Genomic DNA, 20,546 nt, shown 5'->3' with positions numbered 1-20,546 from the left:
TAGATGAAATTGCTAGCGATGCACGTTTTTTGAATTAAAAATTCAAATCTTCTAGACGATGCCGTTGGAATATGCTGCATTTGCTTTTCTTTGACGTTTTAAAGTGTGTTAGATTCAGATCTCTTGCAATAGCCTCAGGGTCGAATTTGTTTATTTCTTTTGTTTGTTTGTGCAGGTGATGACTATAAGATTAAGGTCTGGAATTATAAGACACACCGGTGCCTGTTCACCCTCCTTGGTCATCTTGATTACATTCGCACTGTGCAGTTCCATGATGAACATCCATGGATTGTTAGCGCAAGTGACGACCAAACTATTAGGATTTGGAATTGGGCAATCTCGGACCTGCATTTCTGTATTGACAGGGCACAATCACTATGTGATGTGTGCCTCATTTCATACAAAAGAAGACCTGGTTGTTTCTGCATCTCTGGATCAGACAATCCGAGTTTGGGATATTGGCGCACTAAGGAAAAAGGTTGCTCCGGCTGATGATCTCCTACGTTTGGGTCAGATAAACTCAGATTTATTTGGCGGTATTGATGCTGTTGTCAAATATGTCTTGGAAGGTCATGATCGTGGAGTCAATTGGGCATCTTTCCACCCTAGTTTGCCTCTTATCGTGTCTGGAGCAGATGATCGACAAGTAAAATATGGAGAATGAATGGTAATTTGAAAATATCTGTTTTGAGTCTTTGATATGCTTGTGATCTTATCTGGAGTATATAAACTCCTTTTTTCATCTCCAGAAAAATTAAATCCTAAAAACTTTAATCACATGAGATATCATCTAATAGAGTTGTGGGAATTCCTTTTTTCATATTATATTATGTACATTAAATGTGAAGAATATTTGGATGTTTAACTATTCATTTTCTCGAGGAAGTAAAATTAAATTCTAAAAGCAAGACCTGCTCCATTAAATATCCATTGTATTACAGATACGAAAGCTTGGGAGGTGGACACATTGAGAGGTCACATGAATAACGTCTCTTGTGTGATGTTCCATGCAAAGCAAGATATCATTGTATCTAACTCAGAAGACAAAAGCATTCGCATTTGGGATGCTACAAAACGAACAGGTATTCAGACATTTCGCAGGGAACATGATCGTTTCTGGATTCTTGCTGCACATCCAGAAACAAACCTTCTGGCTGCTGGTCATGATAGTGGCATGATTGTTTTCAAATTGGAGAGAGAACGCCCTGCTTACTCTGTCAGTGGAGATACTTTATACTATGTGAAAGATCGTTTCTTGAGAGTCTATGAATTCTCATCTCAGAAGGACAATCAGGTTGTTTCCATAAGACGACCTGGTTCAGTTAGTTTGAACCAAGGACCTAGAACATTGTCTTTTAGCCCCACAGAGAATGCTGTCTTGATCTGTTCTGATGTGGATGGTGGATCTTACGAGCTTTATATTGTTCCTAAAGATGCTGCTGGAAGAGGTGATTATATGCAGGATGCAAGGAAGGGAGCAGGAGCATCAGCTGTTTTTGTAGCTCGTAATAGATTTGCTGTTCTTGATAGGAGCAACAATCAAGCCATAGTGAAGAATCTTAAAAATGAGATTATAAAGAAGAGCCCTCTGCCAATTGGTACAGATGCTATATATTATGCCGGCACTGGTAATTTGTTGTGCAGGGCTGAGGACAGGGTGCTTATTTTTGATCTCCAACAGAGGATTGTACTTGGAGAACTTCAAACTCCATCTGTTAAATACATTGTCTGGTCAAGTGACATGGAGTCAGTTGCCTTGCTAGGTAAACATACTATAGTAATTGCTAATAAGAAACTTGTGCACCGTTGCACAATGCATGAAACTATCCGCGTGAAAAGTGGTGCATGGGATGACAAAGGTGTGTTTATCTATACGACATTAAATCATATCAAGTATTGCCTTCCTAATGGAGATGGTGGAATAATAAAAACACTTGATGCTACTATTTACATCACCAAGGTATCTGGAAACAATATTTATTGCTTGGATCGTGATGGGAAGAACCATGTGATATCAATCGATTCGACAGAGTACATCTTCAAGCTCTCCCTGTTCCATAAACGTTATGATCACGTGATGAATATGATCAGGAATTCACAGCTTTGTGGTCAAGCTGTCATTTCATATCTACAGCAGAAAGGTTTTCCTGAAGTGGCTCTCCATTTTGTAAAAGATGAAAAGACTAGATTCAACCTAGCTCTTGAGAGCGGTAACATCCAAATTGCTGTTGCTTCAGCAAAAGAGATCGATGATAAGGATCACTGGTACAAGTTGGGTATTGAGGCTCTTAGACAAGGAAATACTAGCATTGTGGAGTATGCATATCAGAGGACAAAGAACTTTGAGAGGTTATCTTTTCTTTATCTCATAACTGGTAACAGGGAGAAGCTGTCCAAAATGCTGAGAATTGCTGAAATCAAGAATGACATTATGGGCCAATTCCATAATGCCATGTATCTTGGTGATGTTCATGAGCGTATAAAGATATTAGAGAATGCTGGTCATTTGCCTCTAGCATATGTGACAGCTGTGAGCCATGGGCTTGAGGAAATTGCTAGCAGGCTGGCTACTGAGTTGGGTAAAAATGTTCCCATTTTACCTGAAGGTAAAAAGCGTTCTCTTCTCTTACCACCTTCATCTCTGATGTGCTGTGGTGATTGGCCATTGCTAAGAGTAATGAGAGGTATTTTTGACAATGGACTGGACACTGGTAGGGCAGGGAATGAGGAAGAGGAAGATGCTAACAATGCGGACTGGGGTGATGAGGAATTGGACATTGTTGATGTGGATGACATGATACAGAATGCTGATATATCTGCAGAGCTCGAGGATGGAATAGCAAATAAAGATAGTGAGGAAGGAGGATGGGACCTTGAGGATTTGGAACTACCACCAGATGCAGATACACCAAAAGCTTCAGCAAATGTTAGCTCACTATTTGTTGCTCCCACTCCTGGTGTGCCTGTTAGCCAAATCTGGACTCAGAAGTCATCTCTTGCAGGTGAGCATGCAGCTGCTGGAAATTTTGATACAGCCATGCGCTTGCTTACTCGGCAATTGGGTATCAAAAATTTTGCTCCTCTGAAGCCATTGTTCATGGATCTTCTTTTGGGAAGTCACACCTACATGAATGCCTTTGCTTCTGCTCCAGCTATGCCAATTGCTGTTGAGAAAAATTGGAGTGAATCAGCAAGTCCTAATGTGAGAGGACCACCAGCACTTGTATTTAAGTTTTTCCAGATGGATGAGAAGCTGAAGGCAGCTTATAGAGCCACAACAGATGGAAAGTTTCCTGAGGCTCTACGCTTATTTTTGAATATTTTGCATGCTATTCCACTTATTGTAGTGGACTCAAGAAGGGAAGTCGACGAAGTGAAGGAGCTGATTGAGATTGCCAAAGAGTATGTTCTGGGCTTAAAAATTGAGGTGAAAAGAAAAGAACTCAAGGACAATTCAGTTCGGCAGCAAGAACTTGCAGCCTATTTCACCAATTGTAAACTTCAGAAGATTCATGCAAGGCTTGTCCTCACTAATGCTATGACTATATGCTATAAGGGAGGAAGTTATGCTACGGCGGCAAATTTTGCCCGGATGCTTCTGGAGAACAGCCCAACTGAAATCCAAGCAAAAAAGGCGAGGCAGGTGCTTCAACATGCTAGTGATAAAAAGGATGCTAGCCAACTTAATTATGATTACAGAAATCCTTTTGTAGTATGTGGGGAAACTTATGTTCCTATTTATCGGGGGCAGAAAGATGTTTCTTGTGTTTACTGTGGGGCTCGGTTTGTACCATCTGTTGAGGGGCATCTTTGCTCTGTCTGTGAGCTTGCAGTAGTGGGAGCAGATGCCTCAGGTCTACTTTGCTCTCCTACACAGACGAGATAAATGAAAACAGGTAATTTTCTGTGACATGGATACTTCTTTTCTTCTAGCTACCTTGGGCGTAATTTGTATTGCCTTGTCAAGCTAAATTTTTTAATGCTAACTTCAAGAAAACATTTGGCCAGTTGATTTTGGGCATCTATCTTGGTTTTAGTGATTAGGTGGATTAAGGGGTAATGTTTCAATTAGTTCATGCAGTTTTTTAAATAAAATGAGACAATTTTTTTTGTTTCAAATATGGGAATTTTCATTTTGAGTTTAGGATGTTTATGTTTAATTTTTCATATGCAAGAAACCTTGTTATTCTTTGAGCTCACTATTTGTTGTCATTTTTATATAGTTATTCACGCCCTTGGATCTTCTATTGTTGTTTTCAGTGTATTTTACTTTTTTTATTTCTCATAACGCTTTCTTTCTTAATTTTATCCACCTAGTTAATTATAAGATCTAAGTCCTTAACTTTATGAATTACATCAATTTATTACAACTTGAACTGATTAAAACTTTTATATGAATTTTAGTAGCTATTTTCACTACACCATATTAATTGTTTTGTGGGTTTATTGTCATGTTGTGAACTAGTTTTTGTTTCTAGAAGACCCAATTCGAACTTAACTGCTAGGACGTTACTGATTCTTGGGCCTACACTGCTCATTATGTTGCGTCTTGCCCATTGCCTAACATTAAAATATCAGTCCAAGTACAAAAGTAACATTTACTCAACTCAAACTTATCCCTGCGCATTAAAATTAGAATGTCAATATGTATATTTATCCTATAAACAGTAAAAATTTAACGATAATGTTTGATTGGATTTCACAAGGCTAAATTAATGAGAGAGATATGTAAAGAAAGATTTATTTGGTGAAATTAGAATTGCTGGAAAAACAATCATGTCATGCATTGCACCCTTGTTAACCTAAAATAGTACTTACGAAAAATCCTTGAATAAATAGTGAAACAGTTTGCAGAGTTTTTCAGTGTTATTGCTCACAACAGCATTCTTGTGCAAAGAATCCATATGATTAGTTGGGAACGAAAAAGCTAACTTTATCTTATGAAGCTATTCTGAGTAACTGTCGTAACATGTGTTCATTAGGCCCTCTTTATCATGATGCTACCTCTTTTAATTAAATTGAAATATAGTTCTTGCATCTAGGCTGAATCAATTGAAGCAAATAATCATGAATTTTATCTTTATATTATATATGTGCTCTACTGCTTGATTTGTGTTTTGTGCCATGAAAATGTCTTTTACTTTAGTGGGGTTGCTTAGATTTGTAAGATTAATAATAGCATCGCTTCTAAAGAGTTCCTTAATAATCTTTGAAATCTTTATGATCATTCAAAGACATCAAGAAAAATCAACTGTAATTTTTTCCCATGAAATTAAGTTTGTTAAAGGCTGGTGTGCCTAGTTATCCTGTCATGTGTATTTTTTTCTGGGTTTTTCTATTTATTTTCCTCGTCTCCCCGCAATAAGATGTAGAAACCTCATATATACATTTACTAAGTATAAAAAAAAACAGAAAAGACTTCTCCTATAAGAGTTAGGATTCTCTGCGTGCATCAACTGAGTACTAGAAATCAATGTTGAGATTTTGGTAAACCATTTTGTCAACTCAAGGTTGAGATTTTCTCTAGTGAGTCAGGATTCTCTATTTTTCATTAGTAGTGGGAACATCTCTGAAACAAGAATTTCCTTCAGACCCTCGCTGACAACCCTACCAAAGTTGAGGTTTTGTATATATGCTATTAAGATATATCATTTTGTCAGATTCCTTACTTGCAGGAGCACAAGCAGATACACAATCATGACATGCCTATTTAATTGCTCTACCGGTCTTTTCACAATTGTCTTAGGTGTCATTTTACCATGTCTCGTTGAACAAACATAAATTTCCATAACTCTGAAAGTTTTGTCTAACTCAGATTTTTTTTTCCTTTTCTGCTCTTGATACATATTTCATCTACAACTGAACTAGATTTTACTTTTCCCATCCTGGTTCTGCCTAATTTCCTTTTTGTGCTTCAGGTATGCCTACAAGCTGCCCTTCCAGTTTCAAACCATACATTGCTCAGAGGCCTTCTTTGTCATCCAATGTTTCTCTAGCTGTTGTAAGTTTTAGTTTCTGAGGTTTCAGTGGCACACTCTTCTTTGTTTTTATTGGACTATAGTACAAGGTGCATGTTCTTCATCCATGCTCAGTGGCTAAATTTTTCCCGAGGATAAAACTTAGCTTGAAAGTCTTCCAAACATTCAGTTCTCAGACATTTTTTTATAATTAGACATCATAAGTTGGCTCCTAGCTACTGATCTCTATTCTCCTTTTTGTCTCTTTCTTTGTTTTTAATCTATCTTTGTAAGTTTTCTATGAAACTAAGTTGGTCGATGCATTGTTATGCCAAACTTGATGTTATTTTTTATACTTTTCCAGAAAGTTATTTAGATTGCGAGACAAATATTTCAATTGACAAATTCTTGAGCCTTATTGCTTCTGGAATGTAAAATAACTGTGCTGCACTGAAATCACGTTGGTTGGAAATCCATCTATTTTGTATCTCATTCCCCTTGTTATTGTATTAGTAACTTACTACGATATTATTGGATTAGATTTTGTTAGAAAGAGTTCACAATGGCGAGAATGTGTGATTTAGCGAGGATTGCGGTTCAGGGGTTGATTTGGGTTTGATTTATCTAGATGTTCAAATTTGTTGGTTCAGCGAATCTGATCGCCGCAATCAAATATTGTACAATCTGAATTAAGAATCTCGTGTAAAAAAGGGAAGTTCATTTTAAAGTAATTTTACAAAATTGACGATAAATATTTTTAAAAATTCTCTCTTTTTTTTTTGAATTTATTATTGGAACAGTGAAAAAGGAGGAAACCATGCCGAGAGTCATGCCGCGTGAGCAACCCTCCTTTCCTTTCTCTTTTCCGTTTCTTTATTAATTAATTAATTAATTATTATTTTTAAATTATTATTTTGTATTTTCAACGAATTACAAGGTCCGTCCAAAGAGAAAGTTTACGGCTGGATTCAAAGTTCGGTAATAGAAAGGAAGTAGAAGGAAAAAATTGGGGGCCCAACCTCTTTCCAGGGAGTAGATCGGGCGGGTATTCTTGCTCCGGGTAAGAGAAGTTTTTTCATTGGAGGAGATACACAGATATCCCTCAACTCAAACTCCACACCACTATTATTATCTACAGGAGGCGCTCCGCTTCGTCAGCGAGCGAGAGAGAGAGAGAGAGAGAGAGAGCATGGTACTTTGGGATCGGATCGCGAGGAGAGCGGCAACCTCGATTCCCGGAACCCACGCTTGCTCCATCATCGGCATCCACGTCTTCCGCTGTCCGGTGAGCCTCTCCTCGGTCGATCGCATTGCCTCCCTCGACGGCCTTCCCTTCATCGATTTCGTTTATGGTGGGCAGGATGCGGTGGGGATCGTCGCCAAGCTCTCCGAGTGTATCGCGTCCAGGGGCGGCAACATACAGAGCGTGGATGTCTTTGTCCCCGAGAATAAGCAGGTCTTTTACTCCAGGAGGTTGGGGTTTGCTTTTCGCTCCTGATTCATTTGCTTCCCACTTTGTTGGATCGAGATTTGACGATGGATTGAAGTGTTTGATAAAGATAAATCTTAGATTAGTCAAAATAGTGACGAGAAGTAGGATCATATAATGCAGACCCTAAACTACAAATCTCCTTCTTGACTAATTTTATCAGTAGTGTATGAAGGCGGAATGCTAACCTCAGTGCCATCCAGGCTTTCTACTAAATAGTTTTTAGATGCAGTCACTTGAACGCATCCTAAGTGGTGCAAGTACTGATGTAGTGGAGTGCTTTAGAAGTCATTATCAGCCTAGACTTGCAACTAATATGAACAGATCTTCACTAACCATGGTCGTTCACATTTAGGCAAAGTTGACCAAGTTATTTGATCTCAAGCTAATTATGAGGATCATATTACTTTTTGCTGCTTGAATACTCCAATACTTAGTAAATATTTAGTGTTACTTGCTGCTTGAATACTCCTAGACAAGTCCAATTATCCACAATCCTTCGTTTACATTAATTTGAGACTAGGCATGCTCAACTAGCATGGTTTTAGATACCGGTATCATCAGTAACATATGGGATCAGTAATTCAGTGTCATACCTACCATTTTAGATACTGGTATCATCAGTAACATATGGGATCAGTAATTCAGTGTCATAACTACCTATACTGCTTGGTATTCTAAAGCAAAATTAATAAACCAATACCTTGAAAATAATGATTGGCAGTCAGCAGATACCAATCTGACATGACCTCTTAGTAAACTCCTTTGATTACTGTCCAAAATTCTTTACAGTACATAATAATTTGAAATCTCCACCCTCTGCTTGTCTTATTATAACCCTGCTATGAAAAAAAAAAATAGATACCAGGAGCTGTTAACTTAAACTCTATTTTGTATGTGCGTACTTTATTATTAGCAATGTGCTTATAGTCAACTTGGTGTAAAATAAGTTGCTTCTTTATGCTTCTTGGTAACTACTACTGTTAAGAATTGTATATTCCCTTTGATTAGTGTATTCAATATCAAATCTTTTCTTCTAGTTGAGAGATTAGATACATCATATGCAATATCCTTGAATTTTTATTTATAAGATTATCCCTTCTGAAACTGTCATGAATCTAGAAACTCTTTTAGTTTTCCATTTTTTTCTTGATATTTCTGCTAATGTTATGTGTTTTACATGAGCACAAATTACATCAATCAAGCTGACTTTTAAGAATTTTAATTTTTGAACTCATAGGTAAGCATTTCTATTATCTCTAGTAATATGAGTAATATGCAAATTACAAGCAACTGAACTCATTTGCAAATAACATCCAGTTTATATGATTCTAATAATAGATACATGTGGCAGTGAATTTGTCTTTAATCCTGCTTGTTGGCCTCGGGAGGTGATGGATGATGACTTCCTCAAATTATCAAAGTTGTTCAAGGCAGAAAGATCCATTGTGCGGGTCCCTTACCTAGACCCTAAATATAAGATTGCAATTCTTGTTTCAAAGCAGGTGTGATATGCCTATACTTTTGCCACTTTCTGCTAAAGAATGATTACTTGTTTAATATCTAGACCTTCAAATATCTAAGCTCAAATATGTCACACCAAAGGCAAAAAACCTTACATTCTTGATGCAAAGATATGTGGTTCATAAATACAATGTTTTGATTCACAATTCATCCCCTGCACTCTCAAATAGCCACTTTCTATTTTCCATGTATCCGTTTGTTCATAAAGAATTATTCTTTTATATAGGAACATTGTTTGGTAGATTTGTTATATAGATGGCAAGAGGGTAAACTTCCTGTTGATATCAGTTGTATAATAAGGTGCGCCATATTGTTCGTCTTCTCTTTTCAACAAATTTTCCGTATGTGAACTAAAAATTATCTAAATTGACACAGTAATCATGAAAGGGCTCCAAATACACACGTTATTCGATTTCTTGAAAGACATGGGCTTCCATATCATTATTTGCCAACAAGTGAGGAAAATAAAAGAGAACCAGAGATCCTGAAGTTGATTAAAGATACTGATTTTATAATACTTGCAAGATATATGCAGGTTTGTCCTTTGATTTTTTGTTGTTTTTTACTTCCAACCTCTATTCTCTTATAATGCTAATTGTATCTACATCTTTTTGAAGTTATGGAACTGAATTTTAAGATGTTCAATCAATTATGCAAACCTTGACTAAAGCAATTCATATGTTATTTGAAATACTATTTTCTTATCCCCTTAAAAAGTGATTGTAGGTACTATCAAGAAATTTTTTGGAGAACTATGGTAAAGATGTAATTAATATTCATCATGGCCTTCTTCCATCATTTAAGGGTGGGCATCCTTCCAAGCAGGTCTCACTTTTAAGTACTTTATTTAATTTTTTAAACTCTCTTAATTTCTTAGATATCACTTGACTGTGAGTTAACTTATAAATGTGTTATGTCAATCCAGGCTTTTGACGCTGGGGTGAAACTTATTGGTGCAACAACTCATTTTGTTACTGAAGAACTGGATGCTGGTCCAATTATTGAACAGATGGTGATATTCTTTTGCTAAATCCTTAATCAGAAATTGTTTCTCATGCCTTATTTCTTGGATATATTCATCTCCATTGAGTTCTATTATAAGGCTATATTACTAAATAATATAAATCAATTATGGTTTATTATGTTGAATAAATATTTTACACCTAGCAATCTGAAATGCTTTGCTTTGCTTAAATGGTGCAGGTAGAGAGAGTTTCTCACAGAGATACCTTACAAAGCTTTGTGCAGAAATCTGAGAACCTCGAAAAGCAATGTCTTGCACAAGCAATTAAATCATATTGTGAACTTCGAGTGCTGCCTTACGAATTAAACAAGACGGTTGTATTCTGATAAGAGATCCCTTGCAAGCCTTCTCGGATGTCATTATCTTATTGGTTGAATAATATCTTGATTACTTTCTTTCCAGTCTACCTTTGTTCTGATCATACTTTCCAAAGCATGAACTGAATCCAAAGATTAAATTGATTTAATCAAAAGTTTTAGTTTGATTTTAGTTTGAAATTTTATTTAAAGAAATGGTTGTGGTTTGGTTTTGATATACTAAAATTGGAAATTGAAAGAGCTCGTATCAATTTTTTTTATTAATTTAGATATTCAGTTCTTCGTAGGAATCAAATCTTGCCATCGCAATGTACAAAATGCATGACGAGTGGTTTGAATAAACTGTTGAAGTTCATGCAAAATTTTGACATCACTAGTGTGTTAGTAAAAAGTCGTGACATCACAGGAGCCTGACATTATTAAAATATTAAATTATACAAAATATAAAAAAACATTATATATTTTTGAAAAATTTTACATAATCCTTCCGTTTCACTTCTTGAAAATGTATGGTGTCATCGCAATGTACATAGATAATGAAGACAAAATGCGCAGATGAACTTGATTTAATTTTTTGACTCAAACTGTTGAAGTTCAATTGCAAAATTTTGACATGCATACAACTAAATTAAAATAACAAAAACAAAAAATAGCAAAAACAAAATACATGATAATCCGTACACATGACAGCAGCCCTAGCCCAGCAGCCCCAGGGGCCATCATACAATAGTGAACAGTACAATAAACTGAATTCAAATTTCAAATTTGTATTTCATAATTTAGTTTGATGGTCGATGAAAAAAAAAAGAAAGAGAGCAATTAAGCGCTCAAATTTAAACTTAACAAAATTGAATAATTTACAGTCGTAAGAACTTACAAGAAAAGATGCTAATCTACACATGGCTTTGAAGCAGTAGACAGCTACTGACGTCGCAACAATTGCCTACCATCATCGGTTACAATATCATTAATGCTAAAATGACTCATTCATCCACTCGTCTAATAGCTTGAGCATGGACAAGTATTTTGCCAGCATTACCCAAAATAAATAGTCTCATACTCTCTAGCTCTGGTTCAGCCAGGAGGATGATGCCATCAACAAGATACAAGATGGCCACTGGAACTGTCAATTTATGGGATGCAAAATATTGGGGTACTTGATGTGGTTTAAGATTCCCTGATGTTTGGATCGACTTTTATCCACATCAAACACTGTTGCTTTTCGCAAAGTTGCATTTATTCCAAGTTTCTCTCGGAACCCAGATCGTTCGAGCTTATCAGGTTTCTGACAAATACATGAAGCTGGAAACTCATGGAAGTCACCGCGCCCTGGCCTCAACTCATCTGGCTCCCCCATGAATCCTCTTTGGGCTAACTTCACCTTCTTGGAGAACAACTCCCACCCCATCTCATTCCGTGCTTTATACAAGGAGTTTAGTTTCTTGGTATTTGGCCGTATGGTTCTCTTGTGTCCAACATACCTCCTGTAAATACAAAGTACAAGTGCTAATTCAGCATTCATAGTGCCTCACTCATAGTAAATTAGTGGATGCTACATACAATGGTAAAGAAAAGATTGAACATAGAAGAGAGGTATTTAAGATAAAGCATAAGAATGCAAGGATTTGGGAACAAAATAGCACAACTGAGAATTTTAATAAAAGTCAGAATAAGCAGAAAGTTTATTTAAATTTTAACAGGGAAAACAATGGTAATGAGAGACAAGTAAGATGCCTAAAGCAGGATCAATAATTGCAGTTGCTATTTGTTACTAGTGAATAAATAATAGACAACTGATGTTTCAAGCTTGTCTAACAAAGATGAACAGATATCCACGAGCAGAATTGTTTTGGTAAACTTAAATCACAAATAACAGTAAGGTGCCCATGCTAAAATATCAATTTGACATAGAAGTTTAGCTACCAAGAATACAAGTGAAAATGAGTTCAACTAACATTGTCAGTCTTAGATCAAAAGCAGTTAAGCAGGTCTCAAGCTAGAAATTAGAGAAGTAAATGACAAGGGAGAACACAATTGTTCAGTATGTAGCTAGGCTTACCGGTGACCAGCGAGGATCTTAGCCATATTTCCATTGTTATTTGTGGCAAGCACATCACTTTCATCGCAAACAATATAGTCAATAGCAGCAAGACGAGAAGAAAATGGAAGGAAGGGTTGCAAATCTTCTCCTGCAAGCATTTCCTTTGTATAAAAATGGGGAAATAAGTCTTTAAGAGGCTGCAATGTCTCTTCTCCACCATATATTTCTCCTGAAGCTACATAAAGATAGGTGTCATTTGCAAAGCCAAGAGCCTTTAACATTAAACCTACTTCATGTGGAGTCAGGGGACATTTTCCTCTGCTCGGCTCACCATCCATGGTCAAATCCTGCAGAAGTCTCAGTTTAGACTACGGAATTACTAAAAATAGACAGCCCCTATCATTGACGAAGTATATAGATCAAAAGAGGCAAATACATTCACAGTTTATTAGGATAAAATATTCAAAAAGAACAAGACATGAAAATTCTACCTTCTCTCTAAAAAACAATGAGCATATAGTCGGGTAGTTCACAAATCACAATGTTCAAATGATTTTATTTAATTATTTAAATATTATTTAAATAATTTATTCTTATGATATTAAATAAAGAATACTTTGTTTAATTCATTGAATAGTTCATTATTAACTTTTGAAACTCCTTTAAAACTTCTCTGAGATAGCAGCTTCTCAAATGCATTCTTCCACCTGCAATGGAAAATTGTTTTGGGAACTCAATGCCTTAAGTAAAAGAATTTTGGATATACATGTGCAAAACTTCATATGATATAGTAGGGGATAGAGACATTGAACCCAATGTTGTAGAAGGATTCATATAGCCTACCCTACCTAGTGGGATAAAGCTTAGCTGTTATTGATGTGCAAAACTTCAAATTTCAACCCTCAAAACGTAGCTTGCCAAAGCATTCTTACACCTAGCTTAAGTGTGTTTCAGGTTCGTTATACTTGTATTGGATTGGTTAACCCAATCCTCACTAGAACACCCAAAGTCTGAGTTGTACTAAGTTGAAATTTCCTAACATTGACAATGTTATTCTTTTTTTTTGTTTTGTTTTGTAATTTAAGTTGTGAAATCCTCCTCAAGGAATTAAGTTCCATTGTCGTTAAAAATAAAAAGAAATAAGGAAATAAAAGAGAGATTCTCACAGGTAAGGTTTCCCATCGCTTCCTAATTTCACCAAGTTCATTGCGTTCTTTTTCTCCACCTCCATAGTAACAGCCAGAAAATGCAAGCATGTCAGCTTCAAATCTGCAGTTTTAACCAATACAAGGATTTCAAGTAATAAACAACCAAAAAGTGATGTCAAAAGGTTTATTTACTAAACGTCATAAAGGACTATTTTTTGGTCAAAAAATGTCAACTAGTTTCTTGTTCTTTTATGAGTGTGCCAGGTAACTAATAATCAACATTTTAAGTCAAATGAGATAATCAAACTTTACATGGAATACAAAAAAAAGCTGTAAGCTGAAGCATCAAGTGCAATAAATCTCTAAGTGAGCAATAAATCTCTAAGTGAATACATAAAGATGTTCCAGCATTCTAAAATTAAGTCAAAAGTCATTAACTAATGTATACAGACATCTAAAGTGGAGGATTCATTTGTGATGATTGGTTGATTCATTGCAATTGAGTTCATTGGTTGTGAATTATTTTTATTTAAATAACATCAAATTATGTCAACCCTAAATGAGTCAGATTTTTTCATCCGATTTGACAACAGATCAAACATGAAACAACAATAAAATAGAAATTTCTTTCTTGCAAGAAAGTTGTCAATTATAAAATTCTATCAACCCTAAATGAGGAGTGATATTTCCATTTAACTTTTCATATTAACTCCAAAATGTAAATTTTAATGATGAGACAAAAAATATAGCCAACCGGATGTTAGCGTTCTAAAAGTGCAAAAGAAATTCAAGAAAACAGTCATGGAACCAAAGTCAAATCTGGACACCAAATAGCTTTCTTACACATAAGATACCTCAAGTGGACAGCAATATAACGAGGGCTCATTGATTGCATTTTCTTGACCAGCTTCTGACCAAGTACTAGAATAGGCTTTGTATATCTCAGCGCATGATAGTTTACACGACAGCGTAACTTCTGGAGTTCCTCATCAAGTGTGTTTGTTAGCCTGTAATCAAACTTCGTCAACTGCACCGCCTGCAATTTCTCAACTAATTAAAAATAATGGAAAAGTAAATTAGTCCATCTAATCATAAATACATTGAGAGAAAAAATGTGGGTAAACTTCCTAGATGTTCCACAACTTTTCAAGTCACCATTATTTCATATAAATACCAGATCTATACATCAAAGAAAATGATAAGACAAATAAATATTGTTACCATCATAATGTTCTTAAATTTGTGATCAGACTAAACCTACCAACCATTTCCATAGGTACTAAAACGAATTACTATAGAATGAGAAAAAGTAATCTGAACAAATATGAAGATGGATTGCATAATGTGCAATAGATATGCATGAAATGACATTGCACAGAAAGCATGTGCCTAGGCTGATGGTGAACATCCTTGTGTAACTACCCAGTAATATTATTCACCACAGGCAAATTAATAAGAGTTGATGAACAAATTTCATAAAATGTGAAAATCATGCCACATCTACATTAACTCATGCTGTGCACTTATGGAACAAAAATGGGATCTTGATACTGTTGCTAACATACTAGTGCAGTGGAAACTCCTTTCTGGCTCTAGTAATCTGATATAGCTTCAATTATGTGTCATGTGAGTGCATAGTGCTTCATATTTTTCAAAAAATAATAAAAATATATCATCTCATGTGGCAAAATCATGAGTTTACATCTGACATATAATATATCAAATTAATCAACTTGAGCAATCAAAATATATATAATCAATTATCCTAAATTAATAATTTCATATATAATATTTCGCACATGATTATAAGTAATACATATAATGCAAAGTACATACAATATAACAATGCATGCTAATCAAATGATGCAATTCAGATACATGAAGTTACATGTTGCCCTAAGAAGTATAATGTGACACATCGAGTGAGCATTTCTCGACTGTGCACAACTCCATCAGCACACCCCTCACATCGGCTATTGACGATGCCACAAAAACGCTAGACAACATTCACAATATATCCTCAAAAAATCATATAACTAAACTATAACAAAGTCTACAAACATCTCTCATGAATATAGGTACAAAATAGTAAATATATAGCAACCTAAAGAAAAGGAAAAAAATATTGTGCAAAACTCTAAATCCCAATAGTAGTGATGCCCCATAGCAATAGTAGAAACTCTCTCTGGTATGAATCTCTATGTCAACTCCTATGCATAGATGCATTGATGTACCATCAGAAATGTTCTCCCACAAATTCATAGAGGAAAAAATTATAAAATCAGATAAATTACACAAAATCATCTAAAATCCTTCTATAAACCAAAAATAAAGACCAATTCTCCTTAATAAAAACTTTTTAAAACTTACCTTAATAAACATAACAAACTTTTTAAAAATTCATAAAATAAAATAAAAATTTAAGACCCACAAATTTTAAAAACAAGTCCTAAATTTTATCCTCGATTTTAAATTGCATCATTGATGGTCTAAGGATAAAGTTGGGTGGATCACCCAGATCAACCAACAGTGCTACTTTAGCATAAAGTTGGAACTTTGTGATCTCCCATTAAAACAATGATGATGATAAATCCCAGTCAGTCTCATGGACTCAATCCCTGGAGGTGGCCGGCCCGGTCCCACGGAAGTTTCCCACCGACCACCAGGGTAAATCGGGTGATCTCCCATTAAAGATAGAATGCCTAGTAATCATGGACCTATAATATCTCTAATCATTTGATCTCTAGTTAGATAGTGCCTAATCATCACAAATCCACATGTCAAGGACATGCAACGATGCAATTGAATCAGCAATAGTAACTATTCAGTCTTGAACTGCAATGGATACATGGGATTGGTAATTGCAAGCACATTCCATCCCCCTAGAGATCCTTATTACTAAAGGAGTTATTTGCCAAAATAACTAAACTCTTAACACTAAATGAATTTTTAATTCAAAACCTCTATAATTTATTTATTAAGATTCTCACTACACAAAATCTCCATTTGATAAATTAAATGACAGTAAATTTTATGCTTTGCAGATAGTAATAATGCCTATAGAACAAAACCTTAATTGACTCCAAAAAAATTAAGATCCAAACATAGTAACACAATGCATCATTTGAGCTTCTCCATTTCTCCAATATAATGTTTGGCCATCTCAAGCTTCTGAATTTGTGCCACAATTTATTAGCAATAAAACAGACTATAGGTCCTAATCATTACTCTCTGATTGAAAAAGGCACGTGTTAGAATTCAATCCTAATTAATAAAACTCTGAAGTACAGAAACTGCACTTGATATTCATCTACACCACAATGAAGGCTTCTTCGAAAATGTCATACGGGTAACAGAACTTAAACATCATATTCTGGTTGTAATAAGCTCACACTAGCATGTACTGAGATAACAAGAGATGCTGACTTATGCTGCAAGGTAGACAATGTGGAGATACATGCTTCAGTAGCAATGATTGATATAGCAGGTAATTGCACTAAGATACTTGTATTCATCCAAGAAGAGTAATTACCTCTTCTATACATAAATATATGCTGCATTAAGCATGTATGGAAGAAATATTACAGAAAGATATGATCTAGTACAGAGCTCAATGACAGTTACGATCCGCAAACTGGACACCAAATAGTTAGGACTCAGCTTGCTATTGTTGTAAACTAAGCACACAAGGGTCACATAATGAGCATGTAGCAATCCCAATTACTGAACATGGATGGCTTCCACATGTTAGGCACGTATAGTCAATGAATGAAAAAACCAGAAGATTATACAACATAGTGGATATGAAGAATTTTAGCAGGTAGACCAAAATAAAAATGCTACACTTACACGTCTCCGCAAGAGTATCGGCAACACCTGATCAAGATAATATTCAGAAGAAGATTTTCTCGGAGGGCGCATTGTGTATGGAGGTTTTTCCATTGACCTCATCACTTTGTCTGGTATTCTTTTAATAATAGTGACATCTTTTGAAAGGGAGGAAATGAACCAGTCAACATCAAAAATATCAACAAAATCACTGCAAATAAAGAAAATGATCTCATTAAAGGCAATGATGTATGTATGTAGAAATACAAGTCATATTTCAGCCATATTGCCAACCCACCTCTCATCTTTCCAAAAAGAATGATGATCAAGTTCAGGAACAACCAATGTGGCATTCAAAATCCAGGCTACAACAACAGCATCTGTTATCTATTCATTTGACAAGTGACATGAAAACAAATGTTAACAGTTCTTTCCATAGAAGAATGTAAATGTACATTCAAATGCAATCATTCTCTGAAGTTCAATTTATTATCAACGTCTTCTAAGTATAAAAACATAGCGGTGAGGGATAATAAAATATTTCACTCTGTTGAACCAATAGGATCAAGTTTTTTGGGGGAGATTGCAGCATTGGTGATGGAACAAGCATGAAGTATAAATTATGAAGATGTTCATCACTTTTTCTTTTCAAATAGAAAGTAAGATGGCAGGTCACATGCAAGCCTAACATATTAAAATTTTACTTCTAAATAATGCCTGACAAACCAAGACAAACCACATCATGGTGACAACAAATTAAAGAAGGCAAGTAAAGAAAAAGAGGGTCACCCCTGTTCTCTGTTGATTTAGTCCTCCACTGGTTGCAATTAGTAGGTAGCCATTGGATTTGCTCTCTTGTATTGCAGCTAAATTACACAGAGAGAATAAATAAAGATACAGTTGCTATTCAATGTCTGAATAAGGAATACAATGTTAAATAGATGCATAACCACAGCCAAATGCACAGATTTACTGAAATACCCCATACAAAAGATCTGATAGAATAAAGGCTTAAGATTACAATTTATCTATAAAATATACAAAAGCATGTAGACTAAGATGGTCATCCTTTTATTATGAAGAAAAACATTGTCTTACCCTTGTAAATTTCAGAAATGAAATTTTTTAGGAAGAAATCTCATTGCAATTAAATGTCAAAATTTATCCATTCCATTCAAGAAACCTCCAACAAACAAGGAATCATAAACAATTTTAACAAGATCACAATCCATTAGAGCTGGCAAACTTTTTTTTTGTCTTGACCATGAGGTGACCCTAAACCACATTTGATGTGAAACTAGTCCTGTTCAAAGTAGGAGCAACAAGCAACAAGGTTAAAACTTCATGTAACATAATATTTTCCTTAAATTATATATGGTATTAGAGCTACTTTTATGCTTTCCAAAGTAGTATGCCTCTTAGGAGGAGGTCAATAGCCTCCCCCTCATCCAACAACTCCCAAGGATGCATCCATTCTGAGCTTTGTCTCTTCCCAGCTCTTGCTAACGCTTCCTTTGAAAGCCACCACCATCCATCTCTTCTTTGCATTCTTATTCTCCTTAATCTCAATCTAGAAATAACAATCCTAGTCTCCATTTCGCCTTTGACCAATGTCCCAAAGTGGACCCTTCTAGCAATGCCTTCAGAGTGAGACATCACCACTTGTACAAGCTATCTAGATGCATCAACAAGAAGAGTGCCCACATGCATCAGTTACCATAGACACTAAGTTGGCAAATGACTTGTCTCTAGCCATACCTACCATGCTCATATCGCCTAAAATTAAATTTTTGTCACCCTCTAGGGTGCAACCAAATTTGCTACCGGTGATCTCCTTTGAGCAGTTTAGTCGAAGCAACAAGATGGTGGTTACCACTTCGAGATTCCACGATCATGCACTTGAACACTGTCCAAGACATACCCTCACCTTTGATGCTCGATTAGCTCTCTCTGCTTTGTGGCAAGACAACCTGGGTGGTAAACTTGGCGATACACATGTATTTTAAACTTATAAGAATGTGAGAGTTTCTGCAATAGTTTGAGGAATGTGTTTGGGATATTTGTAATTCATTGATAAGTTACTCATAAGCTTAAGCTTCAAATCAGCTAAAATCACTAACAAAAGGAATACAGGACTTATACAAAATACATCTTGTAAAGTTAACTATTTCAAAAGTAAACTGAGCTAAGGAAATGAGAGAAAATCTCAAAGTACGAAAGAGGAAAATTTGACATAACTGATAGTAACGGCGTGAAGAAATTACCTCTAAGATGGGGGCTTCTATTGCTACAACCGTAATAGAGATTTCTGATTTCTGATTTCCATATATTTCTTGGCTCCCTGTATCTGACCTGCAAATGGAAAAAGTCTCATGGTACCAGCAGAAATCCCATTACAACCAAACGTAGTGATTTTTTAAATCATTATTCTGGTGTTATTCGTCTTGTTGGATGAATAATTAACTACTTTGAGAAAATTACACCATTCCATTTCCTTTCTGTAATAGACGAAATTGTGTTTTAAAGCGGTAAAGCATGAAGACTAATAATTCTACGTTCTGCAAGGAAAGGTTAAACGAGTAACTATTCATACTACATGACAAATGGAAAGCAAAAACACCATAGAGTAAAAAGAAGACTAGGAAAAACAAATAGCTGAAGCATTAGGAACCCATAGCCAAAACCGAAGGAAACTTTTTTAAAATCATTTTATTACTTTACCCTTTTGGTTTGCCACCGTGCACGGATCCGCGACCACTCGAGGTCGGCGGCAATCTGACCGGTGAACAGCGAAACAAGGCCGAGGCTAAAAAGCATCGCGCCACATAAAACCGAGCGCGACACCGCCCTCTTTTTCCGGTAAAACCTGGCGGTACGGAGCCACCTTTTGGGGTCGAGCAAGGGCACGCAAAGCGGCGACACCCTCTTGACACCCTGGAGATTTAACTGCTTCACCATTCTCTCAACCATCAACAAGCTCAGACGCACCTCATGATACTCCCATCAAACCCTAGCTTTCTTACCTCTAACGGAACAGAATCTTCCGGCATTTACGGTGCGACACAACGATGGATCCAGAGAGGATCGCGGGAGCCAAGATCGAGCAAACGATGGTTGCTGGGAGACCATTCGACACTGATACGGTGGAATGATCTCGAAGCTGCTTGAGCTCGGAGGCGGAAGCCGAGGTGGCGTCACGGAGAGGGGCGACGAGGGAA

General features: G+C 36.0%; 4 protein-coding genes across 6 annotated transcripts in view; 3 read left to right on the top strand and 1 right to left on the bottom strand.

The window, feature by feature from the left end:
• Positions 1–492, top strand: part of LOC141837295 (formyltetrahydrofolate deformylase 1, mitochondrial-like) — a 3,447-nt gene extending 2,955 nt beyond the window's left edge. Inside the window, exon 8 of the mRNA XM_074724723.1 lies at positions 268–492. Coding sequence (XP_074580824.1) covers positions 268–492 — 225 coding nt within the window. The remainder of the gene's footprint in view (positions 1–267) is intronic.
• A 682-nt stretch (positions 493–1,174) lies between these two features.
• On the top strand, positions 1,175–3,886 carry LOC141837294 (coatomer subunit alpha-1-like). The gene has a single exon (XM_074724722.1). It carries the CDS (start codon positions 1,175–1,177, stop codon positions 3,884–3,886), a length of 2,712 nt encoding a protein of 903 aa, XP_074580823.1.
• A 3,254-nt stretch (positions 3,887–7,140) lies between these two features.
• Positions 7,141–10,422, top strand: LOC141841415 (formyltetrahydrofolate deformylase 1, mitochondrial-like). 3 transcript variants are annotated; one of them, XM_074729589.1, is made up of 8 exons: positions 7,141–7,242; positions 7,318–7,430; positions 8,801–8,951; positions 9,197–9,270; positions 9,358–9,505; positions 9,697–9,795; positions 9,896–9,982; positions 10,174–10,422. In XM_074729589.1, exons 1-8 carry the CDS (start codon positions 7,147–7,149, stop codon positions 10,318–10,320), a joined length of 915 nt encoding a protein of 304 aa, XP_074585690.1. In that variant the 5' UTR covers positions 7,141–7,146; the 3' UTR covers positions 10,321–10,422. The 3 variants fall into 3 exon arrangements, with proteins under 3 accessions (XP_074585690.1, XP_074585689.1, XP_074585691.1); XM_074729588.1 differs by having other exon boundaries at positions 9,346–9,505; XM_074729590.1 differs by having other exon boundaries at positions 7,143–7,242; positions 7,318–7,413; positions 9,346–9,505.
• Positions 10,423–11,106: 684 nt separating this feature from the next.
• On the bottom strand, positions 11,107–20,298 carry LOC141839176 (O-fucosyltransferase 29-like). Its single transcript, XM_074726869.1, has 9 exons — positions 20,050–20,298; positions 19,593–19,680; positions 18,118–18,194; positions 17,627–17,715; positions 17,350–17,539; positions 14,355–14,536; positions 13,519–13,621; positions 12,371–12,699; positions 11,107–11,795 (listed from the first exon to the last, which is right to left on the bottom strand). Exons 1-9 carry the CDS (start codon positions 20,296–20,298, stop codon positions 11,438–11,440), a joined length of 1,665 nt encoding a protein of 554 aa, XP_074582970.1. The 3' UTR covers positions 11,107–11,437.
• Positions 20,299–20,546: the final 248 nt, after the last annotated feature.

Source organism: Curcuma longa, chromosome 11 (genome assembly GCF_044706935.1).
Source record: "Curcuma longa cultivar G26 ecotype Majalengka, Jawa Barat chromosome 11, ITB_CL_G26_1.1, whole genome shotgun sequence".
NCBI classification, from domain to species: domain Eukaryota; kingdom Viridiplantae; phylum Streptophyta; class Magnoliopsida; order Zingiberales; family Zingiberaceae; genus Curcuma; species Curcuma longa.
This window is presented reverse-complemented; position numbering and strand designations above follow the sequence as displayed.

What these genes read in the sequence shown, in the direction of transcription:
- LOC141837294 (XM_074724722.1), top strand. Translation starts at nt 1,175, where the DNA reads ATGATTGTTTTCAAATTGGAGAGAGAACGCCCTGCTTACTCTGTCAGT.
- LOC141841415 (XM_074729588.1), top strand. Translation starts at nt 7,147, where the DNA reads ATGGTACTTTGGGATCGGATCGCGAGGAGAGCGGCAACCTCGATTCCC. An exon ending in GATATCAGTTGTATAATAAG is followed by an intron (nt 9,271 to 9,345) that starts GTGCGCCATATT and finishes AAATTGACACAG; the next exon opens with TAATCATGAAAGGGCTCCAA. An exon ending in GTGGGCATCCTTCCAAGCAG is followed by an intron (nt 9,796 to 9,895) that starts GTCTCACTTTTA and finishes ATGTCAATCCAG; the next exon opens with GCTTTTGACGCTGGGGTGAA.
- LOC141839176 (XM_074726869.1), bottom strand. Translation starts at nt 20,298, where the DNA reads ATGGTTGAGAGAATGGTGAAGCAGTTAAATCTCCAGGGTGTCAAGAGG. An exon ending in CGATACTCTTGCGGAGACGT is followed by an intron (nt 14,537 to 17,349) that starts GTAAGTGTAGCA and finishes GAGAAATTGCAG; the next exon opens with GCGGTGCAGTTGACGAAGTT. An exon ending in TATATTGCTGTCCACTTGAG is followed by an intron (nt 13,622 to 14,354) that starts GTATCTTATGTG and finishes TTAAAACTGCAG; the next exon opens with ATTTGAAGCTGACATGCTTG.